Here is a 23,764-nt window from a genome sequence, read left to right on the forward strand (position 1 = left end):
TTTCAATATTTTACTTATTTATTAGACAGAGAACACAAGCAGGGGGAGCCGCAGAGAGAGGGGGAGAAGCAGGATCCCCACTAAGCAGGGAGACTGATGTGGGGCTCGATCCCAGGACCCTGGGATCATGATCCAAGCCAAAGGCAGATGCTCAACCGACTGAGCCACCCAAGCACCCCTTTAATTTTTTTCGTTATTAAAAAGATTACTTAAACCGGAACTCAGTAGTAATCACACTAGTCATAATTAAATAACTATCACATATTCATAAATACTGGTGGGGAGGAAAAGATCATCGCATGATCTGGATATAATCTTCAAAAGATGCTTCATGTAAAGAACAAATTCCATTGGGGTCAGGTCTGGATTGTTCTTCCCTCATAGCCATGATACACAGTGACTCGCAAAGTGCTCAAAAAACAGTGCGAACTAGGGACGCCTGGGTAGCTCAATCCATTAAGTGACCAACTTTTGATTTCAGTTCAGGTCACAATCGTAGGGTTCTGGGATCCAGCCCTGTGGCTGGCTCCACGCTCAGCAGGGAGTCTGCTTGTCCCTTTCCCTCTCCCTCTGCACCCCCCATCCCCTCATGTGCAGGCATATGCAGTCTCTCTTGCACTCTCTCTCAAATAAATAAAATCTTTAAAAAAAAAAAGACAAAAAAGTGCCAACAAAAACAAAACAAAAAATTAACATTTAATTCTACCATTTTCATATCAGCCCACATATACCCTTTTACTCCATTCTAATTCCTTCTTTTTCTGCACAATTAACTCAGGAAGACCTTCATTCTTTTATTTTCATTCATTCTTCAATACACTTACAAACTAATCCTCTATTAAAGTGACTAGCTGGCTCCTTTAAAAAAAAAAATCATGGATGAAATAACGAAAAAAAGAAAGCTATTGCCAAGGAAAATTAGGTCGACTCTACAACCTGTCCTATATGCCTTATACATGATTATAAGGAAATAATGCATAAGAATGTGCTCTGTACATCATCAAAGTGTTATCAAATATAGGCTGTCCAGGTGCTATAAATGTTTAGTCCTTCAAAGTATCTCAAAGGCCCCACCAGCATCAAAACAGTCTCCATCTTCTCCTTACTGCTCTCTAACCAAATCTGCTTTTCTCAAAGAAGTATTATTCCACAGAATTTAAAATATACTTTTTGTTTTTCTGCTTTAATAGCCAGAATTGCAAATGCATTCTTTCCTAATAGTTTTAGTTCACAAAATGCAGAATTTCAATAACAATGTAGCTTTTGCAGATTAAGTCTCGGTGTGTAACCACCATTTGTAACTTTGTCCCTCCGGAAAAATAACTCCAAACCAATTTGTAGATGAATTTTCAAAATGCAACCCATTTTTATGTAGGGAAATCTGGGGACCTAATGGAAAGTAACACGGAGCTATGGGAAAAGTACTGGGGCTTTGGAATGAATCTCTCCTCCTGCTCTGCTATTATTAATACTGTGTCCTTGGGCAAGTAACTTAATCTCTTTGAGTCTCAGTCTCCTAACCATGTAAAACGGGGAAAAGCAAAATCTCTCTCGGGGGCTAAAGAATGTAATACATATGTAAATTACCTAATACATATGTATCTTCCAGCGCCTGGAAGATAACAGGTACTAAATAAATATTAGTCCCTTTTTCCCTCTGCCACTGTGGTATTCATTTATGACTTCTGTTTTCTCCTTTTTAAAAAATTGTGGGTTTTTTTTTAATTGAGTACATGCTATAAGTTAGGAGCTCTTTATTATCTCACTAAATCTTTATAACAACAACCCTATGAGGTAGGAACCATTACAATCTCATTTTACAGATGACAGAGGCACAGAAAGGTTCCTTGATTTGCCTAAAATTACTCAGATAATGGGGTTGACTTCAGCACACACATGCTCAAATTCTAAACCACTCTACTGTGTATGTGTGTGTTTTTTTAATGAGGGAGAGGGATGCAATGATGTGTAATGTTTCCTATTGTTATACTGCATGATTCTGTAACTCTGTAGAGCTATCAAACGGCAAGGACAAGAAAACCTTCAGGCTCACAACGGGCAAATATAAACCATCACGCTGCTGTCTAATCAACTCATACCCAATTGTTCTGGTTGCCCTTCCCAGAAGCTGGAAAGTTTCCACAGGCAGGACAGGTTAGATTCACTAGGGCTGCAGCTGCTTCAGCTCCGTAACTGTTATTTGCTTAGGAACGATCAACTGAGTCAACCTGACATCCATTAGTTTTTAAAATTGAACCAGGACTGACAAATAATGTAGCCTTTTACTTTTTTTTAAGATAGACTGATTGATTGATTGATTGATTGATTTAGAGAGTGCACATGAGCGGGGAGTGGGGTAGAGGGTCAGAGGAGCAGGGGCATAAATGGGCAGAGGGATAGGGAGAAAATCTCAGGCCGACTCTAGACTGAGCACAGAGCCCGATGCAGGGCTCAATCTCACAACCCTGAGATCACGACCTGAGCCGAAATCAAGAGTCAGACACCAAACCACCTGAGCCACCCAAGTACTTTTCACTTTTTTTTTTAATTACAGGTGTGGTCAAAATTTGAAATAGTAACCCAATGGCAAAAGTCTTTAAGTGTCTTTACTAATGTTGGGAGCCATCTTGCTTGCTAACTGGAGATCGTTCAGAGTCGCTTTTACAGTTTAGTAATTAAATTTGGCTCCAGGCTGTAATAGGCACCCTGACCCATTAAATTACGGCCCGAAGCAAAATTACTTTATTTCTCCACTCAAGCTATGAACACACTTCTTACCAACAGCCAAAACTGGAAGAATTCATGTGACAAGTGGTTAAGGCTACTGATTTAAAATGCCCATAGAGGGCGCCTGGGTGGCTCAATTGGTTAAGTGACTGCCTTCGCTCAGGTCATGATCCCAGGGTCCTGGGATCGAACCCCGCATCGGGCTCCCTGCTCAGAGGGAAGTCTGCTTCTCCCTCTCCCACTCCCCCCGCTTGTGTTCCCTCTCTCTCTGTCAATTAAATAAATAAAATCTTTAAAAAATAAAAAAATAAAATAAAATGCCCATAGATTAAGACTTGTTTAATGGTACCTACACTAAATAAACCCCCACCATTTTACCTTTAGGCTTTTGTTTTTCATGTTTTTACCTTTTCTTCTCAATGACTACAAACATAGTCAGTGTGACTACATATGGACTGAGCAAGACTCAATTCTAAACTCACTGAAAAGTGAAATAAGAACACAGACCAAACTAGTCGAGATGTACAGACAGAAAAAAACCACAACCATCCCCAGCAATAGTGTTTGTGCCTTTGGCAGATTGTATTTCATCACTGCTCCTTGTACAACGTGAACAGATTAGACACAGCCTCGATTTAATCAGAAGACTTTTACAGGAATAATAAGTTTATTTCCTTTCGTTTCACTTACTAATACAAAAATCAGTACTACAACCTACTTGCTGAATAGTTGCCACAGATAACTAAACCCTTTAGTCTAAAGTTCTGTCCTGAGAATTCTATGTGTAAGGCAATGTGCAGGTGACACAAAGATGCAGTTAGGGAATGTATGGCCTGGAAGAGCATCAACACTACATGAATGCCACCAGGGAGGTAGGACTTAGCACTACTGGGGGTAAGTGGACAGAGAGTACAACCAGTTGTTGAGATTAGGGCAGTCTTCAGTATTTGAGCTGAGCCTTAAAGCGTGGATATAATTTCTGGAGGGAAGAAGGTTGTCTTAGAAGGAAATGCAGTATATGCAAAGAAACAGAACTGAGAAGGACTTGAATTTGCTCGTGAAATGCCAAGGAGTCTCACTGGGCTAGTACAGGCTTTGAGGGAGGGGCACTATGGTGGGGTAGGACCACCAGTGGGCTCTGATTTTGGCTTTTCCGCTGTCAAAGGTACCTGCTTCAGATACTCTGTTGATCATGTCTGAGAATACATTTTCTTATTTTTAAAATGAGAGGTTTGAGGGCATCTGGCCAGCTCAGTCAGTAAAGCATGTGACTCTTGATCTTGGGGCCAGAAGTTCGAGCCCTATGTTGGGCATAGAGCTTACTTTAAAAAAAAAAAAGAGAGAGAGAGTTGGATTAGAACATCTCTGAGGTCTATTTCCAACTTTATAAATCTAAAACTCTGGGTCAGGGGCTGGCAAACTTTTTCTATAAAGGGCCAGATAGTAAATATTTTAGGCTTTGTGGACCATATGGTCTCTGTCACAACTTCTCAACACTGTTGTAGGGTGAAAGCAGTCATAGAAAATATGTAAATGAGTGGATAGGGCAGTTCCAATAAAGCCGTATTTATGTACATTGAAATTTTAATTTTATATAACTTCATGTAACATGAGATATTCTTTTTGATTTTTTTTTCAAACATTCACAAATATAAACACTATTATACCACTCCTGGGTAGTCCACATTTTGGCCCACAGGCTGTAGTTTGCAGACTTCTCCACTCCCTAGAGAAATAAGAACAGAAAGGGGTTGGGGGTAGTAGCCCCTCAAGAGCTAGAATAAGGAGTTTAGATTAATTTAGAAGACAATTGGAGGAGGTACAAGCTTCTGAGCAAGGAAAGTGTTGAGATCAGAGCTGTACTTAGGTTTACTAAGTAAACTGGCAGTAATGGATGGGAGCGAGAGACTAGTAGGTAACTATCATGGGATACTATTAAAGCCTAATCTAGACTGGTAGCTTTGAGGAAGAAGAAGAAAAAAAAAGATATGGAAGGAAAGATCAACAGAACACTACTTGGAAAAGAAAAAAAGAAGAGGAAAAGTTTTATCTGGCAAACATAATAAAAGGGATCAATTCCTGGACAAGAAGGGGGAAGATGGGGATTTTGCATTCCCATTCCTCAGTGCCATCAGTACATGACTACAGAAGACTAATTAAGGAATTTGCCTGTGTATGGAAACTTTAGAACAAACAGCCCAAGTTGGAGCTTCCGGTTCAAAGATAAAAGTTTTCTGGTATATTTCAAGTAAAATATAACATTCATATTTCCCTGTTAGAGATGCAATAGATATAGCAGTTTTACAGATGATGTTTATTTATTTATGGCTCCTTGTTCTCCAGGGACTTTCAGCAGCCTTCTCAAATGAGGAAACAGTATTCATCTGGTGTATATAGATATATCGTTGCGCTCAGAATTTTAAAATCACTCTGCTGACTGTGACTTGGAATTTATATCTATTTCTTCTCCCTCTGATGGAGAAAAAATTGCAGTGCTGCAAATACAACTGATTTAGCATCACACATCTCCCAAGTGCAAGTAATCCCATGGTATGAGAGTACTACATGCCTTCCAGAACTCAAATTTATAAGGTGGGTGAGGTTGGAGGGAAGAGAAGTTCAAACACATGTGCACATAAGTAGCTCTAATTCATGACAGTATCTGATAAGAAACATAGGTAAGGCTTACAGAGAGATTAATTTCAACTGAGCAGCCTGGAAAGGACTTCATGGAGAAAGTGACATCAACATTGGGCCCGTTTTAACAAGAGAAGAAGGGTGATTCCAAGCATTGAGAACAGTGCAAAGAGTAACAAGAAAAAGATATGGGAAAATACCGGATTTATCTTTCTTACTTCAAAAGTGATTTATGTTTATTGTCAGGGGGGAAACATGAATTATGGTAAGAAAAAAAGTGTGTAACCTGACATCCCACCACTCAATCCTACCACATTTTAGTGTATGCTTTTCCACATATAGGATAATACAAAATGGGATCATTCTAAATATATCCCCCTACTGTTTTTTGCCTAACGTCTTACCACAGATATCTGTCCATGCCAGCCTGGAATACATACTGGAGTGATTAAAAACCACTGGCATACCTGAGTTCAAGGTCAAGTATAGCCGTTTCCTTAGAGCTCTCACTACAACTTGATCTTTATCTGTTTTCTACAAGATCTCTACAGGTAGATCTATGCTACTAGCCACTGTATTTTTCTTTCTTCCATATGAAATCAAAAAGGTATGGGTATAACTTATTTAATAAAATAATTAGTAATTTTTAAAACCATTTTGTTTTACTGGTGCATTTCTGAAATTGAGAACACTGGAATCCAAGTGTAAATTAAGTAACAAAGAGGTTCTCTAGAATTTGCCCCCTCTTTCTCTATTTGCACTCCCCCAGTGCTTAAAGGCAGCCTTCACTATCTCTTGGATGGATGGCTCTCCAACAATGTGTGTTTCACTCCCTAATCTATCTTCCTCACCACTACCAGGATTATCTTTCCCAAACCCAAAACTGTCCATTTGATACCTCAATTTAAAATCCTTCCATTGCTGGGGCACCTGGATGGCTCAGTCAGTTTAGTGGCCGGCTCTTGATTTTGGCTCAAGTCATGATCTCAGGGTCGTGGGATTGGGCCCCCTGTCAGCCCTGCACCGGGCATGGAGCCTGCTTAAGATTCTCTCTCTCCCTCTCCCTCTGCCCCTCCTCCCCTTCCCTCTCAAATAAATAAATAAATAAAATCCTTCCACTGACTTATATCCAGTGTTTGGAATGGCCCCCTTCTAGAAATTACCCCATAAATATACTTGCACAGGCATAAAATGACCTAACTGTATCATTCATTGCCACAGTCAGAAATAGCAAAAGATCATAAATACCTAAGGTCCTTCCATAAGGACCTAGTTACATAAATTATGTTACAATCATCAATGGATTATTATGTAACTGTCAAAAGACTCAATATATATTGATAAAAAATGTTCTCCAAAGTATGTTAAGGGGAAAAAAAAAAATCAAGGAACCGTATGATAGGTCACCATTCGTATAAAAGGGGAAAACATATCACCTGAATATGCATAAGCTATCTCTAGAAGCATACCCAAGACATTGGGTTTCCTATGTTCACTGGTTACCTATGAATATAAAATCTTTAAAAAGTTTTTGAACTAGGGAGCCTGGGTGGCTCAGTTGGTTAAGCGACTGCCTTCAGCTCAGGTCATGATCCTGGAGTCCCGGGATCGAGTCCCACATCAGGCTCCCTGCTCGGCGGGGAGTCTGCTTCTCCCTCTGACCCTCTTCCCTCTCGTGCTCTCTATCTCTCATTCTCTCTCTCTCAAATAAATAAATAAAATCTTTAAAAAAAAAAAAGTTTTTGAACTAGGTGAGTTTTTTACTTGTTCAAAAATTAAAGTTGGGTTTTTTTCTGATTGGTTAATATGGCACATAAGTCCCTTCCCAAACTAACACAATCTACCTTAGTAGTCTCTTTACTAAAGCCGCCCCACTCCCTCACTGCTCATTCACACTCCTGCCCTGCACAGAAGGCTTTCCCATTTTTCTCTGGCTGGCAAGCTTCTTCATGCTTCAAATACTGGCTCTCTAAGACAGAATGAACTTCCCCTCCTGTCTTCCTGCCATATTGTACAAAAGGGCCTTTGGCCTGATTTGATTACATGTTTGCTCCCTGGCATCAGTGGCTGGGTTCACAGTCTTACCTGACTCCATGAGGAGGTTCTACCCCTCAGGGACAAAGTCCAGACCTCAGAAGGCAATAAAAGACTGATGAAATAGCATTATTCACAGTAGCCCCAAAAAAAAAAAAAGAAACCCAAGTGTCCATCAACAGTTGAATGGATAAGCAAAATGCAGTACACACGGAGCAGCGCCGTGGCAGTCGGCAAGAACAAGCGCCTTACGAAAGGCGGCAAAAAGGGAGCCAAGAAGAAAGGGGTTGATCCATTTTCTAAGAAAGACTGGTATGATGTGAAAGCACCAGCTATGTTCAATATAAGAAATATTGGAAAAACATTAGTCACAAGAACTCAAGGAACCAAAATCGCATCTGATGGCCTCAAGGGTCATGTTTATGAAGTGAGCCTTGCTGATCTACAGAATGATGAAGTTGCGTTTAGAAAACTCAAGCTAATTACTGAGGATGTTCAGGGCAAAAACTGCCTAATTTCCACGGCATGGATCTTACCCGTGACAAAATGTGCTCCATGGTCAAAAAATGGCAGACCATGATTGAAGCTCATGTTGATGTCAAGACTACCGATGGTTATTTGCTTCATCTATTTTGTGTTGGTTTTACTAAAAAACGCAATAACCAGATTCGGAAGACCTCTTATGCTCAGCACCAACAGGTCCGTCAAATTCGGAAAAAGATGATGGAAATCATGACCCAAGAGGTGCAAACAAATGACTTGAAAGAAGTGGTCAATAAATTGATTCCAGACAGCATCAGAAAAGATATAGAAAAGCCTTGTCAGTCTATTTATCCACTCCATGATGTCTTTGTTGGAAAAGTAAAAATGCTGAAGAAGCCCAAGTTTGAAATGGGAAAGCTCATGGAGCTTCATGGTGAAGGTAGTAGTTCTGGAAAAGCTGCTGGGGATGAGACTGTTGCTAAAGTTGAACGAGCTGATGGATATGAGCCACCAGTCCAAGAATCTGTTTAAAAGTCAGACATTTAATGGTGACAAATAAAAAATCATATGTGTGATGTTTAAAAAAAAATACAGTACACACATACAATGGAATATTATTTAGCCTTGAAAAGAAGGAAATTATTTTTTTTTGTCTAAATGTTTTTATTTGAAACAAACAGTTGCACCAAGCAAGAGCTTACTTTCCCCACTCCAAATTAAAACAGAGTAATAGGGGCAAAGGTCATTTGGCAGGACAGTTCCAGTATGTGAACATCCTAAAAAGAAGGAAATTCTGACATAAGCTACAACATGGATGAACCTTGAAGACATTATGAGTAAAATAAGCCAGTCACAAAAGGACAAATACTGTATGATTCTACTTACATGAGTTACCCAGAGAAGTCAAACTCAAAGCAACAGAAAGTAGAACTGCAGGTGTCAGGGACTCAGATGAGTGAGAAATGGGAAGTTAGGGTTTAAAGGGTACAGAGCTTCAGTCAGGGGCAATGAAAAGGTTCTAGAGGTAGAAGGTGCTAATGGTGATACAACAATGTGAATGTACTTAATGTCACAGAACTGCACACTTAAAAATAGTTAAAATGGTAATTTCTATGTTACATATAATTTTACTGCAATAAAAAAATTAAAGAAGGGGCACCTGGGTGGCTCAGTGGGTTAAGCATCTGACTTTGGCTGAGGTAGGGATCTCGGGGTCCTGGGATCGAGTCCTGTGTCCAGCTCTGTGCTCAGTGGGGAGTCTGCTTGTCCCTCTGCCACTCCCCCTGCTGGTGCGCGCGCGCGCACACACACACACACACACACACACACACACACACACACACTCTCTCTCTCTCTCTCTCTCTCTCTCTCTCTCAAATAAAATTTTTTTAAAAATTAAAGAATAAAAGAGAAAATAATTAGAGACTTCTACAATCTCAAGACAGTCTATATTACCCTGGCATTTCTTCAGATTTCAAAAGTACGTTTCTATTCTCATCCTGGTATTAGCACTTATAGGTTCTACACTCCAACATATTTTTTAACAAACCCAAAAAAAAAAAAAGAGAATATAAAACAATCTTTTTAAAAAGGTCTGGTGAAAGAATAGAGACTATCAAAACTGCAAGTAGATTTTGAGAAAGATACAAACAGAATTCTAGAAGTAAAAAATACTGTCATTTAAATTAAAAACGCAGTAGGGGCACCTGGGTGGCTCAGTCATTAAGCGTCTGCCTTAGGCTCGGGTCATGATCCCAGAGTCCTGGGATCGAGCCCCGCATTGGGCTCCCTGCTCTGCAGGAAGCCTGCTTCTCCCTCTCTCACTCGCCCTGCTTGTGTTCCCTCTCTCGCTGTGTCTCTCTCTGCCAAATAAATTAAAAAAAAAAAATCTTTAAAAAAAAAAATAAATTAAAAACACAGTAGATGGATTAAATGACATATTAGACACAACTGTATGAGAATTAGCAAACTGGAAGAGCTGAAGAAATTACCAAGTGGAAAATATAAACTGAGAAAAGATATGAAGGGCAGAGTGAGAAAGTACAACATTTTTCCAACCAGAGTTCCCAAGGGAAAAAATAAAATGAGGGAAGAGTTAAAAACTCAAAGAGATAATGGCTAAGAATTTTCTAGGACTGGTTAAAAGAAATCAATCCTCAAAAATCAGGGAGCCCAAAAAAAAAATCCTAAAAAAATAAATAAGGTCTTAAAACCCCAGAGAGAAAAGTCATAATGTACAGCAAAACAACAATTAGGCCAATGGCTGATGTGAATGCAGAAACACTGGAATGGTATTTTCAAAGTGCTGGAAAAAAAATTACTATCAGCCCTAATTTGTTGATCTAACGAAATTATCTCTCAAAAAAGAAGACAAAAGAAAGATATTTTAGGGGCGCCTGGGTGGCTCAGTTAGGCAGCCGCCTTCGGCTCAGGTCATGATCCTGGGGTCCTGGGACTGAGCCCCACGTCCAGCTCCCTGCTCAGCGGAGAACCTGCTTCTCCCTCTCCCTCTGCCTGCCACTCTGCCTACTTGTGCTCTCTATCTCTCTGTCAAATAAATAAATAAAATCTTTAAAAAAAAAGATATTTTAGACAAACACTTAAGAGGTAGGGTGAATCTCAAGAAGTAGAGAGCTATACCTACAAGGAAGATCTATTCATCATTTCTCTTATATCTCAAAGAAAATGGTAAATGTGAGTAAATGGGGAAAAAGCAACAGTTTAAGACAACAGTTATCTAATTTATGGGGTGAAGAAAGAGGACAGAAACAAAATCTTAGGGGCCCCTGGGTGGCTCAGTTGGTTAAGCAACTGCCTTCGGCTCAGGTCATGATCCTGGAGTCCCGGGACTGAGTCCCGCATCGGGCTCCCTGCTCAGCAGAGAGTCTGCTTCTCCCTCTGACCCTCCCCTCTCTCATGCTCTCTCTCTCTCTCATTCTCTCTCTCAAATAAATAAATAAAATCTTAAAAAAAAAGAAACAAAATCTTAGACAGCCATATATAAAGGGACAATGGAACTAGAGGTATTTTACAATCTTTATATTACTCAGGAAGACAGTAAAGATGCTAATTAATTTGACTTTGAAGTTAAATACACATGTTAAAAAATTTTCCAGAAAACCACTGTAAGACTAGAAATAATAGGTATACCTTCCAAACTAGTAGTGTGACCATCATGTTCGACTCTTACTCCCATGTTGACAGGACATCTTAAAGAAATTCTAGCCCTCCTTTCAGACAAGAGATACTAAGCTCATCCAGTATCTACCATAGTATGTAGTCATTACATATTTGTTACATTAATTTGGTTGTTCCAGAATTAAACGAATTCTATTTCACAAATGGATTATACTTCTCAACTCTGCCTACAAGGCCAATTCCATCTTATTATTTTAGTGAGTGGCCTGACTATCCCTTCAATTTTTTCTTTTTTAGAAAATAGGACAATGAATGCTTGGGATAAAATACCAAATCCTAAGCCTCATTTCTTGCTTCTAAGCTGGGGGAAAAAATTTTTATATACATGCTTTTCTCCTTACTAATGCTCCAAAGGAGATATCAATCAAAAATTTAGATGTTTGATTTTAATCATGGGAAAATGGCAATCAGAAGCTCAGGCACCTAAACTGTGAGTGATATTTTCCCCACAGTTGGTAAAACTGTATATTCCACAACATATGGAATTCTACTGAAAGCTTTCACTGGCACTTTGCCTTGTTAAGCAAAAGTTAGAAGTTATGCTAAGACATTTAAAAAAAGTGAACACTGCCTTTTCATTAGACTAACATTTAAAATATGACTTAAATACCATGGAAAATATATTAATATATCTAACACTCCTGAGTTCTTAACTATATGTCAGGCATACTTCTAAACATTTTTATGAACTCATTAATCCGTACAAAAATACACGATGAGTCAGGTAGTACTGTGATTAGCTTTGCCTTACAGAAGAGGACCATGAGAAAAAGATTAAATAATTTCCCCAATTTACATACCTCAAAGGTGTCAATCAATACAGGGATGTGAACCCAAGGAGTTTAGCTCTGGGGCCTTTATTCTTAATCATTACACTCTACCGTCTCCCAAGATTCTTGTCTTGTTTATATGCTGATTTACCTTCTATCTATATCTAAAGTCTGACTGTGGTATTTGCTAACTCATACTAGATTCGTTTTGCCAAAGTTGTCTATTCCATTTATTTGCAAAGGATTAAAACTAATAGAGAAGTCCAAATCCATGTTATATTTTTACTTACACCTACAAATTCTGCATATTTCTGTACTGGGCGGGATTATTCTCATCTGCACCCCAGGACTTCATGCTTAGAATTTATTCATTCAGGAAACAGGAACTGGATAGTCCTACTACATGCAATGCCCTGTGCTAAGCAACAATTTACAGCTACTTCCTAATTGGCAGTTAAATTTCACCAAGATCACCCATAGCATGATATATATTTTTTCAAAGAAGCATAAAACAGTTTTGGTCGGAAGCAGTAAACAGTCTTCCCATTTGTTCATTCAACAAATATTCTTCAAGATTCTAATATGTGCCAAAGCACTATGATGGGTGCTAAAAATTCAGGGGCAAACACAGCAGAACCAATATTTGCCCCTTAGGGCCGTAGTGGGGAGAAAGACGTTAAATAAGTAATAATCACACAAATAATTACTCATAACTGTGATAAGCAAAAAAAGGAAAAAAAAAAAAACATAGGAATCATGATAAACGGACCTAACTCAGTTTCAGAGGTAATGTCAGGGAGGGTGTCCCTAAAACATTGACATTTAATATGGAAGTTGAGGATTCATAGCAATGACCCAAATAAAGAAGTCCTGAAGAGTAGTTCAGGCAAGGGAATAGCACTGTGCTTTGGAGGAAATGAAAACCAGGTGTGCCTGGAGTGCCACAAGACAGCAGCTAAGCCAATGCTCAAAGGTCTTTTCCTCACTACGAGGCCCACCACCTGCTCATTCTGCCGCTGGCCCACTCTTATTTTCTCCATGGCTCCAAGGAATAAAGTATGTGCAGTACTAGTGCATGACCCTTTAAAATGAATAACTTAAATTCTGCAAACAATTTCACTGGTGGAGAGGATGTGGATAAGATAAATCTTTTATAAGATTATAAATTTCATCTGTATTTTAACAACTTGAGGCCAGAGACCACATCTTATATATCCTACTATCATTCAGAACACCTAGCAATGTGCATAGCAAGGATCTGATAACTAATTTTGCTATTTGGAGAGAAAAGCTGTAGGATAAGAAATTTAAGTGTTAGTAGTCTTGATTTTTTTCTATGTAAGAATTACGTCCCCATTCATATATCCTTATCTACTTTAATTGTATGAATAAAAACATGTCTACCTCACAGATAAAAGATGAGCCAGGGCTTCAGAGATGGGTTGGAGAAAGAAGGCTTGAAATACAGGGAGCTGGATAATAGAGGTCCCTCACCTCCCAACTCTAAGAACAAATGTGCTATTTCTCTTTCTTCACAGAAAGCTTACTTCTGGGAATAAGTTAAACTTATTTCAAAAGAAGGAATGACTTTTACTTGGATTGTGGCCAGCTGCAATGAAATTCAGCCACTTTCCTCTTAAAAGTCATTCAACTAGAAATCTTATCAGTGGGAAATTCTCTAAGGGCCAAAGATTCTATTTTCTGCAACTTAACAATATTTGTAAAACATTTTTAGTTCTAAGATTCACTACTTCTCATCCTCTGTACACACATAACCTCCCACATTCATACCAATCCAATGTGCTGACTTCTAACAGAAGTGACATAAAATTTTCTGGACTCTAAAAGTCCAAATACGTAACAACACAATATAACATCATTTATGAATCTTTGTTTCTCTCTGTGATTACATAACCATTTGTATATAGCAACATTCGAGGGCAGGAAAGGAGAATCACCATCCAAAGGAGGCAAGAGACAGTGAGCTATCCTCATCAGAATGACTAGCTGGGAGAGCAAGTATCAAAGCACAATACACTTAGGGAAGGAATACCATGAGCAAGGGACTGAGATAAGAACAGCACTGGAAATATCAAGAATATAGCGCAGTCCTTGCCCTCCAGAAACCAACAGTCTAAAAGGGAGATACCCTAGGGTGGGGCGGGGGGGGGGGGTAGCCACAAATCAATCATCAAAGACTAATGATCCAGCATAGGAGGACACAGATCTACCAAGGGACTGGAAGGAAGGCAACAAATCCCCAACTTCCTGTGTCTAATTACCCAAGTCCCCTTTTATCCATTACTCTATCATATTCTATTTGTCTGCACATAATACACATACCTAAATAGATTTAATCAGACTAAAGCCCCCATTATCTTTAACAAGCATGCCCAGATTAGAAATTCTAATCTAACCTAGATTAGATTAGGACCTAGCCCATTATTTTGAAGTCATCTCATTCCACACTTACTGAAACAAGCAGTTAGCTAAGTACATCATGACTCCTTAAACTGCACATGACGAAGTCTTGGGATATTGTATCAGACTCCGTCTCCTAGCTTTTCTTTGCAAAATTTTAAACAGGAAAGTGAATTAAAGGGTTTGGGGTTTTTTTTAATGATGAAAAAGGGTAAGAACTGGTGCATCTATATACAGTTTAGTTTGCATTTATATCCAGGGAAACACAAATTGGTTTGCAGTAGAGAGAAAAGAGTAAGACAAATCAAGTTCAAATAGACTGAAAAAGGCTGAGAAAACTGAGAGATGACTGACTAAAGACAGATTTTCTAAATTTCAACAATGAAAATGTAATACTTCTGTAACAAGAAAAATTTTGTTCCTTTTGAAAGACCATTATGAAGGCTCAGCATGATAACAGTATACAGTTCAATATTATTTATATTATTATATGAAGGATATAATACTTTAATCATGATAAAAATACAAATGAAAAAAATTCCCTACCTACATATTAATCTATCCTTCCCTAATAAATCTTTTTGTAAATTATTAAGAAAAACAAGGGGGACAGGGCCATGGGTGGCTCAGTCAGTTAAGCGGGCAGCTCTTGATTTCGGCTCAGGTCATAATCTCAGGGTCATGGGATCGAGCCCCACACGGGGCTCCACACTCAACAGGGAATCAGTTTGAGGATTCTCTCTCCTTCTCCCTCTGCCCTTCCCTCCACTCTGTCCCAAATAAATAAATAAATAAATAAATCTTTTTTAAAAAAGAAAAAACAAGACAGTCTTTCCCTCCATAACCATTCCCAGTGAAAACTAAATAAGTACTAAAATGGCTGAAAAAGACAGAGAAGCAGCCACCTCAATCATTCAAAACGTTATGTCATCTGAACTTAATTCTGTGGCCCAATATCCCAAACACCTATTGCAAGAATTCTACAGTTCTGACGTACAAGGAATAGAAAGACAGATAAAAGCCTCCAATGGGAGACCCTACCTCCAATACATCGACTTTCTTCTCTAGGTGTTTTAGAGTCTTATTACATAACCAACTTTACTCCTTAAACCTCACTTTGATGTATTTAACTCCTTAAACCTCACTCTACATATAGAGCACTAAAGGCTGCTAAAGCTTAAAAAAGTCAAGGCTGAAATTTTTTTCTCCTTCTAGTCCTGTCTATATGGGAAGGTTTAAGGGCAGACCTGCCCAAAAGCAACATGAAGTCATTGAATGACTTCCTCAGCAAGAATACTGAGCATATAGCATTATTCTAGAAAGAAATCCTGCTGTGATACCAGCTAATCTCTGACATTTGCTCATTAAGGACTGCTACTTCTTTTGATACTGCTCTAATGCTGGTTTATTAGGTAAAAATGTACCCCACTGGCATGACCATGACATAAGGTTCAATGAAAAGGCTGGGCCAGATCAGTCAAAAAGCAAAAAAGACAGTTCAACTTTATGATAGTCCTTGTCTCCCGCCATATGGTTCAAGGACGTGAGGATCTTTTAATAAGGAATTCATGATTCATAGTATGCTACCACACTGTAACCAGCAGGACTCCAAATAATGTATCAACACCTGGTCTAAATTGTTAAACTTTAAGAAGACACTTCCAATTTTAAAAGAATGCAAGATCCCAATGCCTCTTTCAGATAGGAACATATTCTCACATTATGATTTTAGTAAGTGGCCTACGTAGTTGAAATGACTCTGAAACAGAGAACCACAACCCAAAATAGCCTGAACACTTTTGTTATCTCAACCAGTAGGCAGTTAGCCATTCATGCCTTCCTCTTAATATATATTCTACTCATTTCAGACAAAGCCCACAATAAATTCAATAAGACTGTTCAGATTCAGCTATATCAGATGTCTAAAAGCTGGGGATGAAAAATGTTCATTACACAAGATTTCTATTACAATATTTTGCACATAAAAAGTAAATACTATGTATATGTTCATTTAGTAAAAAAAAAAGAAAATCCTATTGTACACCTATGGTCACAGCCTGACACTAGAAATAAAATAATGAACACAATAGATGTGGTCCCTGCCACTGAGAAACCTAGAGTCTAGTGGAGAAAACAAACAGTGACCAAGTATGGTGAATGTCACTGGAACGCATATACATGCTATGAACTGCAGTAAAAGACCAGGAATAGTAAGACCCTCTCAGTTTTGATACGTATAAACCATAGGCATTTTATATGTATATAAATGACCAGTAATTATATAAGTATATAAAACGATCAAACTCCTTTTTTAACAAGTATACAAGAAATATTAAAACCCAAATAAGTCCCATCCCCATAAAAGTACTTGCCTTGATGCTGCCCTTACTCCTGGACTGTAACAGAAGGAGGCAACTTAAGATACTGTGGTTAATACCACAAGACTTTTACTCTAACATATTCTGTACCCTTAGAGTTATACCAGTGCTATTTATAAAACAACTTTGGAAAAGCCCAACTTTCTACTGTGCAGATATATAAACAAATATTTTTTTAAAGATTTTATTTATTTAAGAGAGAGGGAGAGCACACACACGCACAAGCAGGAGGAGAGGAAGACCGCAAGGGAGAAGCCAACTCCCTGCTGAGCAGGGAGCCCAACAAGGACGTGGAGCTCGATCCTAGGACCCCAGGATCATGACCCGACCCGAAGGCAGATGCTTAGCCAGCTGTGCCACCCAGACGCCCCTAAACAAGTATTTAAATTGGGGCTCTACTAAAATTAAAAACATAGTTGTAGAAATACTATAATCTTCAAAACTCTTCTGTTCTCTCAATCACATGAGTAAATGTTAAGTATTATTGGAACAAAATTCACAATCTGACCCATTCATTTATCTCTTTTGATCCAAAGTTTTTCATTTTTCAAATGAAACTTCATGATTGCCCAAAGAATCCACAAACCTACCTAGAAAACTATGTAAATACAGAAATCCTATAAAAGTACTTTAAATACTATTCTAATAGGCTTTCAAGCTGAGCAGTCATACAGACCATAAAAAGCCTTTATCTGTTTTGCAGGCATAAATACTTCTATGCTGATCTGTATCTACTCTCATGTTGTTTTCTAAAGAAATGCTGCAAAATGGAATGTTGCTGTGAAACAGAACCCTACCTTCACATCATTCTTTTCATATGTGGGCCCTTCGTGCAGGCCATGCCAAAGCCAGGCTTTAAACAGATAATCTTGCCAGGCCCAGGACACGTGGCAACTCTGTAACTAACGGCATTCTTGTTGCTTCAAATTCTAGGTGGAAAACTTCCACTGATATTTAACAACTTTGCTCTAAGTGGACACAGGATAGTGCAGTAGAGTAAGAAAAGGATACAGAGTAAGAGAAAGAGAGTTTGGGTTCAAGCTCTACCACTAACTAGCTGCGCCACTGTGGGCAGGCTACTTAAATTCTCTGACCTACAGCATCCTCATCTGTAAAACTGAGACCACCACAATACCTACCTTAAAGGATTACTATGATAGTGTATATGAAAGTATTTTATTAACTATAAAGGATTATACAAATGTTCTTTTTATTCACTTTATTAACCTTTTCTTTAATGTAGAAATATGTTCATTTTAAAAACTGGGAAATACAGAAAAAATATTAAAAAGAAAAAAATCATGACAGGCCTATCACCATTGTTGTTATTTTATGTATTTATTTCTTAAGATTTTTTGTTTTTTCTAAGTAATCCCTATAGGCAACATGGGGCTCAAACTCTACAACCCTGAGATCAAGAGTCACATGCTCTTCGAACTGAGCCAGCCAGGTGCCCCTGTTGTTATTTATTTTAACGGAAAAAATCTAACATCAACCAAGAAAAAAAAATTAGAGCAAAAATAATTTCAGATGCTAATATTGATCATTTACAAATGACAAAATTAATTGCCAATTTCTTTTTAAGAGCAGAACAGTCTTTCCCATCTATCAGGTTAAAGTAAAGACAATGCTGCTATTTGTACCAGAGCTGGTCTCAAGAGGGTATGATATATGGGCAAGGCTCATAAAAGTCAAGGCCACAGAAACTCCCAAAATAAATATTTCATGAGCCCAAGGAGAAGTTACAACACATGCCCTCAGATGCAATGGAGAAGGCAAAGGGTCTGAAGTCCCATTAATAAAACTACCACAACTGAAGGGTCACAAAGACTGACGGATTGCCATGGGTCAATTCAATAGAAAAAAAATAAAAAAGAAAAATTTATATAGCATGCTATAAGACAGGCAGTCTAAGACTTCTGACTTTTTCACACTGCTCCCTGAATCCCACCTTTGGAACTTCTTACCCCTCCTCTATTCTTCCTTTCTCACCCTTCTTTCTCTTAGACCCCCTTCCTTGTTTTATTATTGCATTAGAATCACTCTCTGTGTTTAAAATGGCCTTATTCCATACAAGAGAATATTATTCAGCAACAAAAAGGAATGAAGTTCTGATACATACTATATGATACCATGGATGAACCTTGAAAACATTATGCAAAATGAAAGAAGTCAGACACAAAAGACCACATATTTTATGATTCCATTAACACAAAATGTCCAGAAGAGGCAAATCCACAGAGACAGACAGTAGACTGGTGGTTGCCTAGGACTGGGGAGGTGGGGGATGGGAGAGACTGGGTGACCACAGTACAAGGTTTCTTCTTGAGGGGGCACAAACTTCCTAAAATTAGATTGTAGTGATAGGGGCACAACTCTGTCAATATATTAAAAACAAAACAACAACAAACAACAACAAAAAACCACTTAATTGTATACTTTAAATGGGGGACTTGTATGGTATGTGAATTATACCTCAACAAAACCGTTTTTAAAAAATGGTCTTATTCAGGATCCTGAGTTGAAAAAAGGACATGTGAATAAATACTCCCATCCTACACCTCCCTAAGTGTGCAGTAAAAGGGATGACTCAGTTGTGATAAGATGTGTATGTTAAGTGACCGGACTACACTTGTTTAACAAATATACATGAAGTTACAAATCCAAATGAGTCTTGCCCCTCTAAAAGTAGTCACCTTAATGATGCCCTAAGTCAAAACTTGGTCCTCAGATTCTCAATAATTCTATGCCTTTGTTTGGGTACTTCTTTCCGCTTATAATGCCTTTCTTACCACATCTTTAAATCAAATCCTACCCATCTCAAACGTTACATCCTCCATGAAACCTTCCGGATTCTCCCATCAAAAGTAATCTCACCTTACCTCTGAACTTCCAGGGTACTTCACTTCCTTAGAGTCACTTAGCACTTTCAATCCAGTATTGTACTTATTTTGCCTAGAATCATGCTTACTGCTTTGACATTAAAAGGGGGTCTCAACAAATACCTATTTGATAAAGGAATGACTATACTTAACAATTGAGACTTTCATCTTCATCTGGTAAACTTTAATTTTGGAAATATCCGAAGTTCATTTAGACTCAAGAATGGCACATAAAATAGGGCGAAGGAATGCCCACTGCAGATGAAATTTTCTTGATGAATTTGACATATGTATGTAAATAATCTGAGAGAAATTTCAAACAGAAGCACTGGAATAAAAACATAACCTCCCAAGGTAATTGAAAGAAACATGAATTACATTAAGTTCTATAATATTTGTTCAAAATTCAGTTTCCTTATTTTATAGTAACACCACATGCTTTTTCGTAGCACAACTGGAGAGTTCTATCATCAGGTTCTATTAACTCTTCTTCTACTATATTTCTAATTAATTCCTTCTCCATTTTCCCTGCCATACCCAAAGTCCAGGGTCTCATTATCTTCATGACCAACCAATTTAAAAGGTCTAATTTATCTCCCCTCCCACAGTTCCTTCTTTCCCTCAGCAATACTTACTGGGCCACCCTGTGTGCCAGTGTTGAGCGTAGGAACTGGGGAGCACATAAATAAATGTCAAATGAGGCTTGTGCCCCAGACACAACCTACTTGGGAAGCTGACACATGTACATAATTCATCACAATACTCAGTAGCATATATGTAAGGGCCACAATTGGCATTGAGAATTTCAAGCAGTGGGCAGGTCCTCTGGCCTCCAGAGAACACAACCTATATAGTCTCCCTCCAACACTATTCTCATCCCCTCCCCCCTCCCACTGTCTTCGTTCATCTTATTGGATAAGGCCTTCTGTTAAACTGCCCATATGTCATACGCTGACTTCGTCTCTAATTTCTCTCCAATTTACTTCCTGAGCTAGTCCAGACAACATACTTGTTGTAACCTGAAAATGACTTACCTTTGTTCACTATTGACTATCAGCACGATCCTTCCAACTTTCTCTCTGATTAATTCAAATCGACCAATCCCAAGTCCCTTTTTTTTGTATGTATTAGGATATAACTATATGTAATTTTTTTTTCAGCTCCTGACTGGCCTTATTTCTTTTGTATTTGTCTCACAATGTCTTTGCAGTGTTTCCTAACGAAGCACGTATCACAACCACCTATGGAGCTTCTTAAAAATACAAAACGCCTTGAGACTACCTCATGAAGAGCTCCTCAGTTAAGTCTGCGATGGGAGTTGGACATCTTTATTACTAAAAAGCCCCACGGGTGATTCTGATGCACAGCCCAACCTGAGAACCACTGATTTATTACAATGCTCCCTACACAGCATTCAATTCTTATTAATTCATGCACTGAAGCTCATAAATAACTTTTCTCTAAATAGCCTAACCAGATATCAACCCCTAGACTAAACTAGCTCTGTTCCAAGTGCAACATGTGGTTTTAAGATTTCATTTCCTGAAGTACTCCATGGAGGGACACTATTACCCTGTCTCTTTACATTGTTTCCTATTTGTTGAAAAATGGAGGCCTGGAATGCAGCCATGTTAGACAACACTACTTAAGAATGTACTCTGGAGTCTTAGATTAAAATTAGTTATAAAAAGAACAAGAACAATGTAGAACTAGATATTCTGAATGAAGACAGTGTTCTTACTGAATAGATTCTTACTAAATCTATACAGAAGGAAGAAGAGGAATTTGGTCAGTAGAGTTCCCCCCATCTTCCTAATGATCAGTCTCTTGAACTGCCTGAGAAGGGCCCCCAAAAACGAGGAAGACTTTCAGCAGCTACAGTGCGCCTGGTGCATTCAGTGCTCTAATCAGTTAAGTAACCCAAGCCCCACCCAGACCCACAGTTGCCTCCCAACCTGCCAACTACCCTGACACAAACTATTTTCACAGCTCAGTGGGGGAGCAGTATGAACTTTTTCCAAATTTGTCCCTCACAGGCAGCAGTGGTCTGAGTCACCCACCCAGGGTGGGAAAGAAAGTGTGATAGTAGTCAGGGCAGTGTTAGGAGACTGGTCACAGCACCTCTTTTCCCATTTCAGGAGTGAGCTCCGCCTCCCCTAGGAACCACCTAAGTTAATTAGTCACAGCTGTGGGCTACCGGGGTCTGCAAGGGCCACTCAGCCACCCACGAAAGTTGTGGGTCGGGGAGGAGACGCCCCGTCCTGCTCTCCGGCAGGGGCCGCAGATCCCAGATTCCACAGGCCTCTCCCAGCACTCCATCTTGCTTCCTGCCAGGAGGAGGGGCCGAGGAGGAGAGCCCCCGGAGTCTGGAAAGGCCCCAGGGGGCGGAAGTCGTTTGACAGCAGGTAAAGCCAGGTGGAAATCTCTTACGGGAGGGAATAAAATGAAAGGCGGCAGGGTGAAACGAAAGAGTAAAGAGGACTCGTGGTCATGAATTATTGCATAAAGAAATATAAAGAAAATTACCCGGTGTTTGAGAGTGCCAGCGGTGTGAGCAGAAGTAGAAATGCCTGGGAAGGAAGGAGGAGATCGGGATACGAGTGGCCAGGAAGCCAAGTGGAGAAAAGAGCCAGCCTCGGGGGGCGCGGGGGGAGGGTGGCGAGCGAGGCAGGTCTCAGGGTGAGAAGTATCAGAAAGGTGAACAACACGGCTCAAATAAGAATCCCTGGAAGGAAAGGCGGGGAATCCGTACGGGAGCGCGCCAGCCCATAGGCCAGACTGGGGAGGCCTAAAAAGGAGCTGAGAGCAAGGCTGTCAACGTGAGGGGCGACAGCCTGCTGAGTGAAAGGGACCATCAGACACCCTAACAACTATCATTTACTGAACGCCTACTGTGGGTCATACGCTGCGCTAGGCACTTTACAAATACCACCTCGCTGAATCAAACAAACCCGCAAGGCAGGCATTATTATGATTGCCCCCATTTTATAGATGCAGAAACTGAGGCCCACGGAAGCTTGGGAGCTCGCTCAAGGTCACAGAGTGAGGAAATCGGGATTCGAACCCATGGCCATCTGGCTCCAGAGCCCACGCGCAAAGCCACAGGCAGCTAGCCGGCGAAGGGGAGCCACTGGGATGTCTCCTGACCCCGCTCCCCACCCCAGGCCCAGCGCGCTCACCCGGACAAGGTTGCTGACGGCCGCCTGCACGGCGGCCACGGGCGCGGTGAGGTCAGGGATGGCTTTGCCGTCCACCTCGCCTTCCTCGTGCATGATCACCAGGTGCGAGATCTGCTGCGCCACCGGCTCCAAGATGCTCTCGATCGTGCGCGTATGAAACACCGGCATCGCGGCAGCTAGCGGGGCGGCGAACCGCGGGCTACAGAGAATTGGGAACGGCGGGGCCGGGAACCCGCTGAAAGACCGACTGCGAGCAGCAACTACGGAGACCGGGCTTCCCTCGGCGTAACCAGCCCTGCGGGCGCCCCGCCCCATCGCGCCGCCGCGCCCAATGGTAGCACCGCTCAGACCGGGGCCGCCACGCCTATTGGTCCCGCTTCAAGATGCTCCGCCTCCGCCACAGCGCCGCCAAGACCCCGCCCCGCCCCCATTCCCAAGGGAGGGGCCTGGGATTGGGGCTGCGCCGCAGGGATTGCAACCGGATTCCGGAGTCCTAACGCGGGGCGCTCCTTATAAGGGCATGGTGGGAGCGGAGCGTGCGGCTGGAATCAGTGGCCCCGCCCCAGGAGCCACCTCCCGCCTGGGCTCTGCAGAGCTCCGCCCCTCTGCAGAATCACCTCAGCGGGGCGGGGTCTCCTCACCTCCCGCGGCGCTGGAGTCTCCAGAAAACCTGGGAGCCATAGGTCTCCCCGCCCCCTCCTCAACTTTTCCCTTTGCACAATGCCCTCAAAATGGTCTTTCCATTTCTTCTCAGTAATACATAGAAATGTTTTTCGTAAAACATCCAAATAACAGAAGTGCATAGAGAAACATGAGTGTCCCAGTCATTCACACACATTCCACCGACTCCCATCCTCAGAGATACTCACTGTTAACAGTTTAGTATGTAGCCTTCTAGGCTTTTGCCTATTCATTTTCTTGTACATATATATTTCTAAGTAAGTGGGATTTAACATTTCCTGGAATTTATTTTTCCCCTTAATTAAAATCCCCCGGTTATCTTTCACCATTGATAAATATAGATCTATTTCATTCTTTTTTAGTGGCTGCATGGT

General features: G+C 40.3%; 1 protein-coding gene and 1 pseudogene across 2 annotated transcripts in view; one reads left to right on the forward strand and one right to left on the reverse strand.

Annotated features, from left to right (window-relative positions):
* Window positions 1–22,976, reverse strand: part of VCL (vinculin) — a 111,289-nt gene extending 88,313 nt beyond the window's left edge. Inside the window, exon 1 of one of the 2 annotated variants that reach the window (XM_028109550.2) lies at window positions 22,710–22,976. In XM_028109550.2, the coding sequence (XP_027965351.1) occupies window positions 22,710–22,877 (168 nt within the window). In that variant the 5' untranslated portion in view covers window positions 22,878–22,976. The remainder of the gene's footprint in view (window positions 1–22,709) is intronic. The other variant, XM_028109549.2, reaches the window with a different exon arrangement.
* On the forward strand, window positions 7,690–8,456 carry LOC114214097 (small ribosomal subunit protein eS1 pseudogene; annotated as a pseudogene).
* Window positions 22,977–23,764: the final 788 nt, after the last annotated feature.

The sequence above is a fragment of the Eumetopias jubatus genome, unplaced genomic scaffold, assembly GCF_037043125.1.
Source record: "Eumetopias jubatus isolate StellerSeaLion01/CBP00866 unplaced genomic scaffold, mEumJub1_p1.0 scaffold_17, whole genome shotgun sequence".
NCBI lineage: Eukaryota > Metazoa > Chordata > Mammalia > Carnivora > Otariidae > Eumetopias > Eumetopias jubatus.